This window comes from Talpa occidentalis, unplaced genomic scaffold, assembly GCF_014898055.3.
Source record: "Talpa occidentalis isolate TD23 unplaced genomic scaffold, MPIMG_talOcc4v2.1 talOcc4.17, whole genome shotgun sequence".
Taxonomy (NCBI): Eukaryota; Metazoa; Chordata; class Mammalia; order Eulipotyphla; family Talpidae; genus Talpa; species Talpa occidentalis.
In genome coordinates, this window is record NW_023601754.1 from 41,523,351 (window position 1) to 41,537,025 (window position 13,675).

The 13,675-nt window shown below is 54.7% G+C and overlaps 1 protein-coding gene across 2 annotated transcripts; it reads left to right on the forward strand.

Moving 5' to 3' along the window:
• The first annotated feature begins 238 nt into the window (after positions 1 to 238).
• Positions 239 to 10,368, forward strand: SHKBP1 (SH3KBP1 binding protein 1). Of its 2 annotated transcripts, none has more exons than XM_037516589.1 (18): positions 239 to 340; positions 563 to 616; positions 738 to 783; positions 881 to 954; positions 1,217 to 1,275; positions 1,496 to 1,576; positions 2,790 to 2,951; positions 3,041 to 3,131; positions 3,217 to 3,407; positions 4,120 to 4,235; positions 5,006 to 5,093; positions 5,219 to 5,335; positions 6,542 to 6,712; positions 7,692 to 7,847; positions 8,175 to 8,271; positions 9,282 to 9,460; positions 9,717 to 9,831; positions 9,950 to 10,368. In XM_037516589.1, exons 1-18 carry the CDS (start codon positions 255 to 257, stop codon positions 10,179 to 10,181), a joined length of 2,115 nt encoding a protein of 704 aa, XP_037372486.1. In that variant the 5' UTR covers positions 239 to 254; the 3' UTR covers positions 10,182 to 10,368. The 2 variants fall into 2 exon arrangements, with proteins under 2 accessions (XP_037372486.1, XP_037372487.1); XM_037516590.1 differs by having other exon boundaries at positions 9,720 to 9,831.
• The last annotated feature ends 3,307 nt before the right edge of the window (positions 10,369 to 13,675 follow it).

A 13,675-nucleotide genomic window follows, 5' to 3' on the forward strand; every position in this document is an offset into this window, starting at 1 on the left:
ATGGAGGAATGTCATTCTTTACGAAATGCTATTGCTCCTTACTAAACTTCCCCAAAGGAGCCACCAAGTCCGCCCCGTCCAGGACAGGAAAGGCGGGCCCCTTTAAAGAGGTGGAGCATTTAGCTGCGACGGACGAGCACTCTGCCCAATCGTCCGAAGCTCCGGCAGTCTCCGGCCCAATGACCACGCGGCGGGGGCGGGTCCCGGTTGCACACCCGGAAGCGGGTGCGGGCCGGCAGGCTCGCCCGGGGGCCATGGCCGCTGCGGTGCCTGCCGCTGAGGGGGTCTCAGGACGGGCACCTCCCGGGGAAGTAATTCATCTGAATGTGGGGGGCAAGAGGTGAGTGTATGAGATTCCGGAGACCCCACCCTTGGGGGCAGGGAGAGGGCTGGGCGTCCCCGCCTCTCCGGGAGGAAATCCCTGTCCATCAAAGATTGCTCCGCCCCCTGCCGGAGGCGCGAGCCCGGACTATCCCCGGGAGAAAGGATTTCCACCGGCCGGGGGTCGGGGCCCGCGTTCCTCCCCTTCATCAGCTCGCGCCCGCTCACTTTCCCCGGTCAGGTTCAGTACCTCCCGCCAGACGCTCACCTGGATCCCAGACTCCTTCTTCTCCAGGTGATTGGTGGGGTCTGCTGGAGGGGCGGGAGGGGCGGGAGGGGCGGGCGGGGAGGGACCTAACCCCCTCCTCCACCCACACCCCAGCCTGTGACACCTGCTCTGTGTCCCCTCCCTGCAGTCTTCTGAGCGGACGTATCTCCACGCTGAAAGATGAGACCGGAGCAGTGAGTGGGGCAAGACCTGGAAGGGAGGGGCCGGTAGGAGGGCCAGAAGCCCACTCAGCCTTGCTCTTTGCCCCATCCATCCTCTGTCCCCCTGCAGATCTTCATCGACAGGGACCCCACCGTCTTCGCCCCCATCCTCAACTTCCTGCGCACCAAAGAATTGGACCCCAGGTTGGCATGCAGGATAAAGGGGCGCTGGTCCCTTGAGAAGTCTCTTCTCTCCCCCCTTCACTTACGCTCCGTTCTGTCAGTTCTCTTTGAGAAACTTGGTCATATTTAATCGTGTCCCAGAATCCCACACACGCACGTTTCCACCCCCATGTCATCCTTAGAATCTTAACTCATCGAAAACGGCAGTTTTGAAAACTTTATCCTCAAAATTCTCTGCTCGCGCCCACTCCCCAGACCCTGACCCCTAATCAATTCTACGCAGGGGTGTCCACGGTTCCAGCCTCCTCCACGAAGCCCAGTTCTATGGGCTTACTCCTCTGGGTAAGTGGGGACCCCTCAGCATCTTCACTGTAGAGAAAACAAGTGGTCTAGTGATCCTCCCTCTCCCCTCTTCCTCCCGAAGGAAGCTTGGGTTAGAGCTGAGAGCACTGGATTTGGTCCTGAAGCTAAGTGGTGTTATTCCCTGGAGAAGGAGGTGGGGAGAGGGGGAAAGAATTTACCTTAGTACCCGCCAAGCTTCAGCCTTATTCTTCTGCCTCAGTCCGTCGTCTGCAGCTGCGGGAAGAATTGGATCGGTCTTCCTGCGGAAACGTCCTCTTCAATGGTTACCTACCTCCACCAGGTTGGCACTACTCATGGGTGTGGGGAAGGTCGGCTAAAGACATTTCCCATAAGGCTGCATCCCTTAGGGCTTTGAACCCTGAGACACTGTGGAAGTTGTAGTTCCATATCCCGTGCTTAACCTGATGCTTGGAAACAGCATTTCCCATGAGGCAGTGGGCCAGCGAACACCCCTTGAAGGCAGGAGGCATGCCCCCAAACCCCATAGGAGGTATAGTCCACGTTTAGTTTCCTTGTGGGGAGGCTGGTGAAGAACTGGGGTCCTTTGCTGGAGGGGAGAAATGTTAAAGTGTACTTATTGATTATAATCCCCATGAGACCTTAGAACAGTCAAGCGTGTTGTCCCCAGTGGTTACTGGGGACTGTAGACCACTTGGTTTTGTAGTTGGTAGAGGAAATGTGTGTGGGGAGATTCAGTTAATGGCTTTATATCCTTAACCCTGGTCAGTACTTACTGCCTTCATGAAATTTGTCAAATATGAAGAGCTATACTACTGTTATTTTTAACTTAAGTTTTATCTCATTTAAAAAAAATTACTTCAAATAGAAGCTTTATATCACTGCCTTTATACCATAAAAACAAAGTAAATGCAAAAATAAAGCCCAGAGGTAACTATTATTAAACTCTAGCTAGATGTTGAGCCTGCCAAGGGCACAGACTTCCATTTCTTCAAAGGGAAAGATCAGGGCCTCCCTGGTGGCGCAAGGAGTTAAGTCTCAGCACTCTCACCTCTACAGCCTAAGTTTGATCCCCGGCCAGGGAGCTACCCACATGGCACAGCAGACCTCTCCTCTCTTGCCCGCTGCTCCCCCCAGCAGTTTATTTCAGTAGATCTGCCTGTTCTGGTCCCCACTCTGTCTCTGGTGAATCCTCTCACCCCTGTGTTTCTGGCCTACCCCAGTTCTTTTGCAAAATAAATATTTTTAAATATATGTATATATATATATATTAAAGGGGGAAAGAATAGCATATACGAAGAGATATTGATATTATAGCAGTTTTCTTCTGTGATGGCCTCAAAGGAATGGAAAAGGGAGAAACATACCGAGTGTGATTCAGTGTCATTTGATGTGGGTTCCAACACCTCCTGAAGTCTTTTTATCAGGAGACTGAGCTTCTGGGCAAATCTGTGCTTGGCATATTTTAAGTGCTTGCTTTATGGCAGTTACTAGAATGATTACAATTGTCACTCTGTCCCTTCTCCTTCCCACAGTATTCCCAGTGAAGCGGCGAAACCGTCATAGCCTGGTGAGCCCCCAGCAAGCAGGGGGACGCCCAGCCCCTGTTCGCCGGAGCAACACGATGCCCCCCAACCTGGGCAATGCGGGGCTGCTGGGCCGAATGCTGGATGAGAAAGCCCCTCCCTCCCCTTCAGGTATGTTTCCATCTCCTGGGAGGCTGGGGAACCTAGGCCACCCCCCCCCCCACCATGACCCTGCCCTGATTCCTGCTTTTCCCCCCAAGGGCTGCCGGAGGAGCCGGGGATGGTGCGCCTGGTATGCGGACACCACAACTGGATCGCCGTGGCCTATACCCAGTTTCTTGTCTGCTATAGGTGCTCAAGGAACACAGGGGCTGGATACTTTGAGCCCTATTGATGGGGTGGGCTTGGGGGTGAGGGCTGATGGTGTCTCCTGCAGGTTGAAGGAAGCCTCTGGCTGGCAGCTGGTGTTCTCCAGTCCCCGCCTGGACTGGCCCATCGAGCGACTGGCGCTCACAGCCCGTGTGCTCGGTGGTGCTTTGGGTGAGCATGACAAGATGGTGGCCGCCGCCACAGGCAGTGAGATCCTGCTGTGGGCTCTGCAGGCAGAAGGCGGTGGCTCTGAGATAGGTATGTCACCACACTTTTGCCTGAACCCCTTGCCCTTGAGAATCCTCCTGTAACCGGTGACCCATTAAAAGAACCCACCTTCTAAAATCCTCAAACCCATAAGAATTGTTTGCATTGTTAAGATGCTCCAACCTGCTACAATTCTTTGGCTTGGTAGAAAAATGCACCCACATACAATTCTTTTCTCCATCAGAATTCACTGCCCTTTTAACCTCTGGGCTGGGTTAGGATTCTCCAGTAGAAACCCTGAGCCAGTTAGAATCTACAGTCCCTGTAGAAGTCTCTGACTTGTTCAACTCATTCTTCCCTAAAACCTCAGTCCTTGTGAGACCCCTCTGGCGTTCTTCAAATGTTTTGCTTGTTGAAAATTCTCATCGTGGGCCTCCCCTGGTGATGCAGCGGTTGAGCGCTGGGTTGCGAGGCTGCCCGCAGCCTCTGCAGCGCCAGTTCGATCCCCGGCCAACGGCAAGGGCCCCACAAAAAAAAAAAAAAAAAGAAAAGAAAAAAAGAAAATGCTCATCGTGTCTCCATTCCACTAGAGTCCCACACACCGCAGACATCGCCCTCACTGTCATCCTCCGAAATTCCTGCTGAACTCTATCCTGTGAGGATTCCATGGCCCAGCTGAATCCTCTGGCATGTGGAGTTTTTCCTGCCCTCCCCTTATCCCCACAAAGCCGGGTGCCAGCTGAGGGATCCCCACCCATTGCAGGAGTCTTCTACCTGGGGGTGCCTGTCGAGGCCTTATTCTTCGTTGGAAATCAGCTTATCGCCACAAGCCACACGGGACGCATTGGGGTGTGGAATGCCGTCACCAAGCACTGGCAGGTTAGAGAGCTGGCCCACCTGGGGCCCAGACAACAAGGACTCAGGCCGGGCTTCCAGGCCCCACCCAACCTGGAAAGCACCAGAGGGTCAGAGAGCAGTGACTCAGAGACTGGGATGTATGTGCTAAAGGTATAAGGCGCATCAGGGAGGCCTTCCTGGAAGAAGGACTGCCAAGCTGATAGGAAGGATGGGTGGGTTTTAGAAAGGAACAGAGAGGATTCTCCAGGCAGTGGATGGGTGAGCAGGAAAGGGAAGGTGGTATGGAAGGCAGAAACCCAGAGAGATGCGTTGTACACATGTGTTATTCTCTTCACACCCACCCAAGGCATGTCCAGAGTATAAAACAAAACCCAACAGAATATCTACAGTACTGTTCTTTCCTGTTAAAGTGTGAGTGTTTGGGAGAGAGGGACAGATAAGGGAGAGAAAGAGACAGAGTCAGGGAGAGAACCAGACAAAGGGAAACAGGAGTCAAAAAGCCAAAATAGAAGGGTGGATGGAGACGAACTGGGACTGAATGACTGGTCGGTGCAGGCTCGTGGTGGTCAGTGGACTGGATGGGGTAACTAATGTCAGAAAGATCCAGGTCAGGAGACAGAAACACAAACCAAGAGACGTTCTAAGATAGAGAGACACTGATGGCCTAGGAGAAGTGGGCCTGCAAGCCGGGGTGGAGACTGGATCTGGGAGGAGAGGGCAGGTTGGGAGGGCCACTGCTGAGGCAAAGGCAGGGAGGGGCACCGCAGCGCCGCCTGTCCTGCCCTGCCCAGGTCCAGGAGGTGCAGCCCATCACCAGTTACGACGCGGCAGGCTCCTTCCTCCTCCTGGGTTGCAACAACGGCTCCATCTACTACGTGGGTGAGCAGTAGCCTACCACCCCCGCCCCCCCCCCCCGGTGCCAAGAGCCTCCCCTGGGAAGTGGGAGAGTGGGGAAAGACTAGGGCACCTGGGGCAAACACATCATGCCCTTCATGTCCACCCAGATGTGCAGAAGTTCCCCCTACGCATGAAGGACAATGACCTCCTTGTCAGCGAGCTCTACCGAGACCCGGCAGAGGACGGGGTCACCGCCCTCAGCGTCTACCTCACCCCTAAGACCAGTAAGCTATGACGCGGCCTCCCTTCTGCCATCAGCAGCCAGCCACAGCCCCACCCTGCCACTGTTTCCCCATTATATGTGCACCATGACCAGTGGGATTTATTGGTAGAGGGCATAGATTCAACTCTCGTTTAGTCATTCAACAAACACTTTTAACAAGCACTGCTTGTGTATTAACATTGTTCAGACTCCAGACCATGGGGTGGGGGTTGAGGGGTGTTCCTCGCCCATGTCTGAGCTCGGGCATGATGCTGTGTGCTAGTACAGCAAACAGCCACATCTTTAATGTGGGCAAAGGTGACTTTTTTGTTGTGTTCCCTGACCTCACATGCAGAGCAATAGATTAATTTTCATTAATTCACATTCCATCAATTCCACCATGTTAAGGTGTACAATTTAGTGATTTTTTTGGTAGATTAACACATTTTCACAACCATCACCCCTACTTAATTGTGGAATGATTTTATCACCCCAAAAGGTTTCCTTTTCTCTGGATACTTGACTCCCTCATCGAAGAGTCCCTTAGAAATACTAGGCTGCGTTTTCTTGTCTTGCTGGCTGTGTCTCTACCTGTGTTTTTCTGTCTTTCTAATTCCGTTTCTCTGTGTATCCATCTGCCTCTGGCTCATTATCCCTCCCTTGACTTGGGTTCTTTGTCTCTTTCTCTCTCTCTCTCTCTCTCCGTTCTTCCATTTTCCTTTTTTTTAAAGATTTATTTATGTATTTATACAAGCACTGGGTACAGTCAGAAGCGCGGGAGGGTGAGAGAATTCACCAGAGCCAGAGCGGGGAGCAGAGCAGGCAGAAGGACCGAAGTACACTGCTGAGGGGAGCAGCGGGCGGCAGGAGAGGTCTGCGCACCATGTGGGACCCTCGCTGGCAGCCAGGGATCGAACTGGCGCTGCAGAGGCTGCAGGCAGCTTCGCAGCCCAGCGCTCAACCGCTGCGCCACCAGGGAGGCCCCATTTTCCTTTCCTTTTTGTTTCTGTATTTTCCTGTATCTCTCCCCTTATTAGCTCTGTCTCCGTGTGTCTCTGCCTCTCTCTGGTTGCCTCTTTCTCAATCTGTCCCTTGGTCTCCACTGCCCAGACCTTGCTGTCTCTGTCCCTCTCGCGCGTGTCCTGACTCTAGGCTCTTCATCTGTCTGTGTCTGCCTCGTTTTCTGCCTCTGTGACCCTGCCCCGCTCTTCATCTGTGGTCCTCCCAGGTGACAGTGGGAACTGGATTGAGATTGCCTATGGCACCAGCTCAGGGGGGGTGCGCGTCATCGTACAGCACCCCGAGACCGTGGGCTCGGGGCCGCAGCTCTTCCAGACCTTCACCGTGCACCGCAGCCCCGTCACCAAGATCATGCTGTCGGAGAAACACCTCATCTCAGGTGGGCTCAGCCTGCAGGAGGGGTGGCTTAGTGGGGACCCCAAGCCAGGTGGCTGAGAGTCCCCCTGGGGAGGGAGTGGTGTAGGTAGCACCCTCTATGGGGGGAGGATTTTGATCTGGAGGTCCCATAGTCGCCTAGACTATGAAGGAGACCAGTGAGGGGGGAGAGTGAATTAGTGGGAGAGAGGGGAGAATTCATAAGTTCAGCAAGCATTTATTGATCACTTACTGTGTGCCAGGCACAGGGGGTACAGGATGAACCAGACAGGCCAAAGCCCTACCCTCATGGAGTTGGCCTTCATGTAGGGACCGCACACAGTGAATAAATAAAACTGTCACTCAGTATCAGGCGATGCAGTGGCCATGGGTTTAAAAAAAACTGCAAATGGCTGGAGAGTTTCAGGATTGGTGAGGGGCAGTACCGGGAAGACCTTCCTGAGGAAGGAGCTTTGTGCAGAAATGAGGGCATGAGCAGTACAGATTGTCTGGGACAAGCATTCCAGGCAGAGGGAACAGGCCTTGCAAATGCTTGGGAGTTGGGAGGATGTTTGAAGTGTCTGAGGGAGAGCCTCAAGCCTCTGTGCCCAAAGTGGAGTGTTGCCCAGAGCAGACTTTGTCCTTGACCGTGAGTGAAATGGCGCCACAGGAGCATCTGAGTGGAGGCGTGGGGCCTGATGCAGGTGCTCACAGTCCCTTGGCTGCATGTGGGGACACACCATGGGGATGGGAGTGGGGTGTCCAGGGAGAGGAGGACAGGAGGGGTGGACAGTGTGTAAGGGGAGGTGAGAGCAGGCTCTGGAACAATTTTGGAGGCAGTGCCAACACGAAAGGAGTTTTGACCCATTGGAGTCTGGGGAAGAGAGAGTTACCTGAAGGGGAAGGATTCGAGGGGTCTGAATCCTGACCGCTTGGAAAAGCGTTATCCAGGGGCTCAGGAAGGCCAGGTAGGGCCTGACCTGCTGTCGCCCTGTGCTCCTCAGTCTGTGCCGACAACAACCACGTGCGGACGTGGTCAGTGACTCGCTTCCGGGGCATGATATCCACCCAGCCGGGCTCCACCCCGCTCGCCTCCTTCAAGATCCTCGCCCTGGAGTCGGCTGATGGGCATGGTGGCTGCAGCGCTGGCAATGACATCGGTGCCTAGTGGCCTCTGGCCCCCTTCCCGCAGACCCTGCCTGACCCCCGTGGGCCTCCTTTGTTCCCTGAACTCTCTTGACCTCCTTTACTCCCTGTTGAATTGTATGGACCCCCCACTGATTCCTGCCAACTACCACTCAACCCAGAACCCCCCAATTCCTGATTGCCTGACTCCCCAACCCTCTGTGACCCCACTCAGCTCCAGTATCCTGGGGAGGGATACCTAGTCCTGGGCAGGAGTTCCTCAGGGCGAGGCGGGCAGAATCTAGGGGACTAGAGGTCCAGGGCCCCATCTGACCCTGACACTCCTCTTCCCCGCTGCTTAGGCCCCTATGGCGAGCGGGACGACCAGCAAGTGTTCATTCAGAAGGTGGTGCCAAGTGCCAGCCAGCTCTTCGTGAGACTGTCATCCACTGGACATAGGTGAGGACCTCGCATCTAATAGCGACGTAGTCAGAGGAGAAGCAAGAGGAAGTGGGGTCCCTTAGGCCAGAAGGGGTTCCCAGCCAAGGGGCCCTGAAGGAGCAAAGGCTTGGGGGAGGATACGCCTGAACCTCTGGTATTGGAGATTTCAAGATGTGACATAATTGGGTGGGCGTGGGCAAGGGGTCCAGGCGGCGTGGGGAGACTAGGCAGAGGGGTCTCAGTGGGGATGGGGACATAGGACATTGGGTCAAGGGGGGTGGGGGCCAGGCAGAGGGGTCAGGGTGGCGTGGGGGGCTAAGGCAGAGGGTCAGGTGGGGTTGGAAGCACAGGGAGCCATAAGAGCCCAGAGGAGGACCTTGTTCCTGCCCAGGTAGACATCTGGGAGGGCTTGCTGGAAGAGGGGGCTCTGAGCACAGACCTTGAGAATAGGCAGGCATGAGGACAGTGGAAAGGAGGGAGTGCGAGGGTGTGCCAGGCTGAGGGGGCAGCATGTTGTAAAGCTAGGAATGGGCAGATGGGGTCCCCGTAAAGTACACGTGGTCTTGGGGGGCTAGAGTACAGAACCAGAAATGGAGCTGTTGGGGCAGGGCCTTGTCCAAATACAGAAGAGCTGAGACCGCTGGTGAGGATGGACTGGAGGTTGGAGGGGGCCGGGCCCCAGGGAGAAGGCTGGACCAGGGTCAGATGGGGAGGGCCGAGGGGGGCTGTGGGAAGCTGAGTGGGCCCATGTGGGGACTGATCGGTGGGGAGGAAGCACTCAGGACTGGGCTCAAACCTTCCCTGAGACTGAGACGGGGCCAGCAGGGAGCAGCAGACCTGGAGTCACAGGGGTGAGGCGAGGGGCGCCCTGGGAGACTGCTGGAAGCTGAGTGAAGTGGGGAAGATAAGCTGGGGTGCTCACTGGAGAGGTGGGAACTGAAGCCGAAAAGGTGGAAACTGTGGCCCAGGAAAGGTATGAGATGAGAGGTGACCGGGCGCAGCCTGGTGACTCTCCTGCCCCCTCACAGGGTGTGCTCCGTGCGCTCCGTGGACGGCTCGCCCACCACCGCCTTCACGGTGCTGGAGTGCGAGGGCTCCCGGCGCCTCGGCTCGCGGCCCCGGCGCTACCTGCTCACCGGCCAGGCCAACGGCAGCCTGGCCATGTGGGACCTGACCACCGCCATGGACAGCCTCGGCCAGGCCCCTGGTACCCCCACGTGCCCCGCAGATCCACCCTGAACCCCCCTCACCACCTCCTTCATTGTGATCTTCCGCTCCAAACTCTTGCCCTCTGACCTCTGCTCTGCCCTGCCCCCTCCCGGCCCTCCCTCTTCAGCCCCTCTCAGCTTTGGATGCGCCTGGCCCTTGACCTCTGCAACTTTTCTTCTATCCCCACCCTCGACGTTTGCCCTTTGCCCTGTGATGCTTATCTTGCCCCCCTGACCCCTCGTCCCTGACCCCAGCAGGCGGCCTGACAGAAGCAGAGCTGATGGAGCAACTGGAGCAGTGTGAGCTAGCCCCACTGGCCTCCTCTCGGGGCTTCCCCCTCAACCCGTCCCCCCGAACTTCCTTCACCAGGTAGGCATAACTCACCCTTCTGTGCAGTGGGGCAGAAGGGACAGCATGGTGGCCTGGGGAAGGGGGTGTGGCCCGGCTTCTCAGTAATGACCTGCAGTAATCAACCCCTTCTCTCCAGTCTCTACTCCGCTTCCAGCAACAGCGGCCTGTCTAGCCGCCGTGGGAGCCCCAGCCCCCCGCAGGCTGAGCCCCGGCGTCGTGGGGGAGGCAGCTTTGTGGAACGCTGCCAGGAACTAGCACGGAGTGGATCGGAACCCCGAAGGCCACCGACACCAGCTCCCAGGCCCTCTGCAAGTCTTGGGGTTCCTCTGGTACCCCCCAAGATGAAGCTCAATGAAACTTCTTTCTGAACACAGCTGCCTTTGGATATGAGGTCCTGGGAGACTCAGGTGCCTCCCTGCCTCCTGTCTGAGCCCTGGAATCAGGACCAGGGCGTCCTTGGAGTGGTCATTGTTACTAGGTCCTTGCTATTCCCTTTTCTGGAGCCAAAGTTACCCTTCCGTAATAAAGTTCTCACTGCCAACACTTTGCTTACGTTCTTAGAGGGTTCAGAGACACCCAAGGAAAGGGTGGGAGAGATGGGGGGCCCAGTGGGGTCCCTGACTGTAGATTCAAGAACACCTGTCTTTCCTGGTTTTAACAAAGGAGAATGTCTGGGTTGACATCAGGCTTCAGGTTGGGCTGGATCCAGGACTCTACCCCTCATCCAGATGTCTTTCCATCCTTTGACTTAATTTTCCTCTGGGATGCATCATTCTCAATTTTTCCCTTTTCTGTGCCAAGAGGACTCCAGGTGGCTTCTTAGCATTTTTCCCCCTCTCTAGTAGCAGCAAAAATCAATGATTCTCTTTTGCTTGAATTGAGTCATGGTCATCCCTGACCTAGTCACTGTGGCTGGTGTGGAGGGCTTCAGTTGTTCCACTCTGGGTCATGTGCCACAAGTCAGGAGGTGAATTCTGTCCATGTGGACAGAATTGAAGAGATGTCTCTGAATCAAAGGAGTTACCACCTGTAGGGGCGAATACAGTACAGGTTGATAGAAACGTATGATTTCCATGTCCTAAATGTCTACCCCAAAACTTGCCTCCACAAACACCTTGCCCACATCCTGGGCTGCCAGTCTTTCACCCCTTTCCTTCCCACACCAGAGAAGATATGTGAGACATTTCAGCTCACCCTGGCATATTGGTTGGTGTGTTTCCCCACCCCACCCCCCAAAAAAAACACCTTTTCTTAGGGGAACTCCTCAGGGAAATTTTCTTCCTCTTTTATTTGGGTCAGTGAAGAGGAGACAAAGTAGACCAGACTAGGAATAAGGGATTTTAGAATATAGTAATTCTAGAAACTCCGAGTTTCTCAATGCCAGAGGTGTAAGTGGAGAGGGGTTTGATGATGGGGAATATGGAATACAGATCTTCTAGAATGCTCCTGGATGAATTCTCTAGCATATCAGAGATTCCAGACAGAAGTTTCTCACAAAAAGACTTGAAAGGTCACTGGTGCTGGAACATAGGAGTGTTCTAGAATGTCAATGAATCTCCACCAATTGGTATATCTTCACATCTGAAATTCCAGAATGCTGAGAATTAGAGGGCATGGAAAGGAATTGGATTACTAGGCTATCTAGAGCATAGGGGGTGTTCTGGAATGTCTGTCCTTCTAGATCACTAGAGGATTTGTTTGCATTCCAAGAAATCCATAATGGCAGGGATTCTGGAATGTTAGAGAATCTAGAAAATAAATAGGAGACCTGCAAGGTAAGTAGTTCTAAATCCTGGATGTTCTGGAATGCTTGTGGTTCTCAAATTCAGCAGTTTGTTTTTTGGGGGGTGGGGTGGAAGTTTCAACGTTAGGAAGTCTAGAACTTAAGGGGATTGGGGATGTCAGGGAATCTAGAATATGGAGCTATTTTGTAATCTACAACATTGTGATTAATTTCCCATGCCAGGGAATCCAGAACACTGTGTTTTTGGAAAACTTGTGATTTTCGAACTAAGAATGAGTGAATATCAGGAAAAATCTAGAACAAGAAAGAAATTTGTTTGTTAAGAGCAGGTTTAAAACCGAGTGTGAGCACACAGTGGGAGGAAGCTTCTGGAATGCCATGGTTCTAGAAATGAGGGTTTCCGAAGAGTTGAGATCGGATCAGGATCCAAGGGGTGACATGGAAACCATCCTGGGAGATCATAACGCTGAAGGGGAGCGATTGGGAGCTGGGGACTACAAATTCTGTGGGGGAGGGGAAGCCAACGCCATCCCCGGAAGTTGCAGTGGTGAGCCAAAGGCTGTTGCCTAGCAACGAGCATTGAAGATGCCCTGGATCTCAGACAGAAGGGAGGAATTTCGGCAGCTCCCCCAGCAAATGCTCCTGTCAAAGGGAAGGAGGTGGGTAGTGGGGGAACGGGTTGCAGGGCCATGTTAGCAGGAATCTTGGGGGCCACACCAAGACAAGGACGCGGGGCACGTGCAGCGGGCAGAGCCAGGCACTCCACCGTCGCGCTGGGACAGCCCTCGAATGCCTGTGAGTGGGGCCTGAGTGCCGTCGGTACTGATCCAGAGGGCTGCGTGTCCCTGGGCAATGGGTGGGCCCAGATTTCTGGGTGTCGGTGTGGGATGGAGGGGTGGATTGCCGTAGGTGGCAGTAACGGGTTGAGCGTGACTGCGTGAGTCAGCCTGTGCCTCCCTGGATAACAGCGGGGGAGCGTGACGGGGTTCCCGTCTGCCTCTGCCATGCGTACCTTCCACGGGAAGAAGGAGCGGGAATGGCAGATAAAGTCGAAGCTGACTCGGTTGCTGTTTTTAGTCCGGTGGACCCGACGGCCGGGGGTGAGGAGCAGGCTGCGTGGGCGGGGCTTAGGATCGGCTGTGGGCGGGGCCAACGCTACCGCACTGGGGATCTTCAGAATCAAGCTGCTGTCAGGTGGGGCCTGGAGCCCCTGAAGACAAACATGAAGGGGTGGGACTAAGTGTGGGTCAGCGCCCAAATTCTGTGTGGAAAAGGGGGTGGTCTGAAATTCAGGAAAATGTGACAACCAGGGGGCGGGGTCTGAAGCTCTGGGGGCGGTGCCTTTGGGAAAAGAGGCTGGGTTTCTAATTCCAAAGAAAGAAGGTGGGGCCTTGGCTTTATAATGAGGGAAAGGGCCTGAACTTGCAACCCTTTGAGTTGGGAGGCTGTGAGCAGGGCTGGGGGTCTGCCAGCCAGTAAAATGGGTGCAGGTGGGTCCTAAGGTCCCCTGTGGCTTCGGGCTCTTAATTGTAAAGGTCCCTAGGAAGGGAGAAGGCTGGAATTCTCTAAGGATAGAAGCTGCAATTCCAAGAGTGTGTGTGTGTGTGGGGGGGGGGGTGTGTGCTCTTGAGAACCTTTATTCGAGGAGGCAAGGCATTCTGGTCCTCTAGAGGCAGCCGGTGGAGAGACAGATAAGGAGAGCAGAGCCGGAGTCCTATGGAAGCACAGTTTGTGGGTCGAGAGCAAAATGTACATCCTTAAGGGGCAGAGGCTACCGCCTTTTGAGGAACAAACATTTGCTTGTTGAGCCCGGACCCCCTGAAATAAAGAGCCTCGAGAGGGGGCAATTTCTATGGGAAGGTGTAGGGTGAGTCTGGGACCCTCAGAGAGGCGGGACCTGGAGACCTAATGTAAATTTTTTAAATTTATTTATTTTTATACAAGAACTGGGGTACAGGCCAGAGATACGGGGGGTGAGAGACAGAGACAGAGTGGGGAACAGAACAAGCAGATGGACCGAATTACACTGCTGAGGGGAGCAGCGGGAGAGACAGGGGAGGTCTGTCCCGCCATGTGGGTTTCTCCCTGGCTGGCCGGGGGATCGAACTCGCGCTGCAG

Excerpts from the sequence above, each read along its gene's own strand:
- SHKBP1 (XM_037516589.1), top strand. The coding sequence starts at position 255 with ATGGCCGCTGCGGTGCCTGCCGCTGAGGGGGTCTCAGGACGGGCACCT. Across the intron at positions 1,577-2,789 it reads TGGTTACCTACCTCCACCAG|TATTCCCAGTGAAGCGGCGA; the intron begins GTTGGCACTACT and ends TCCTTCCCACAG. Across the intron at positions 6,713-7,691 it reads GGAGAAACACCTCATCTCAG|TCTGTGCCGACAACAACCAC; the intron begins GTGGGCTCAGCC and ends TGTGCTCCTCAG.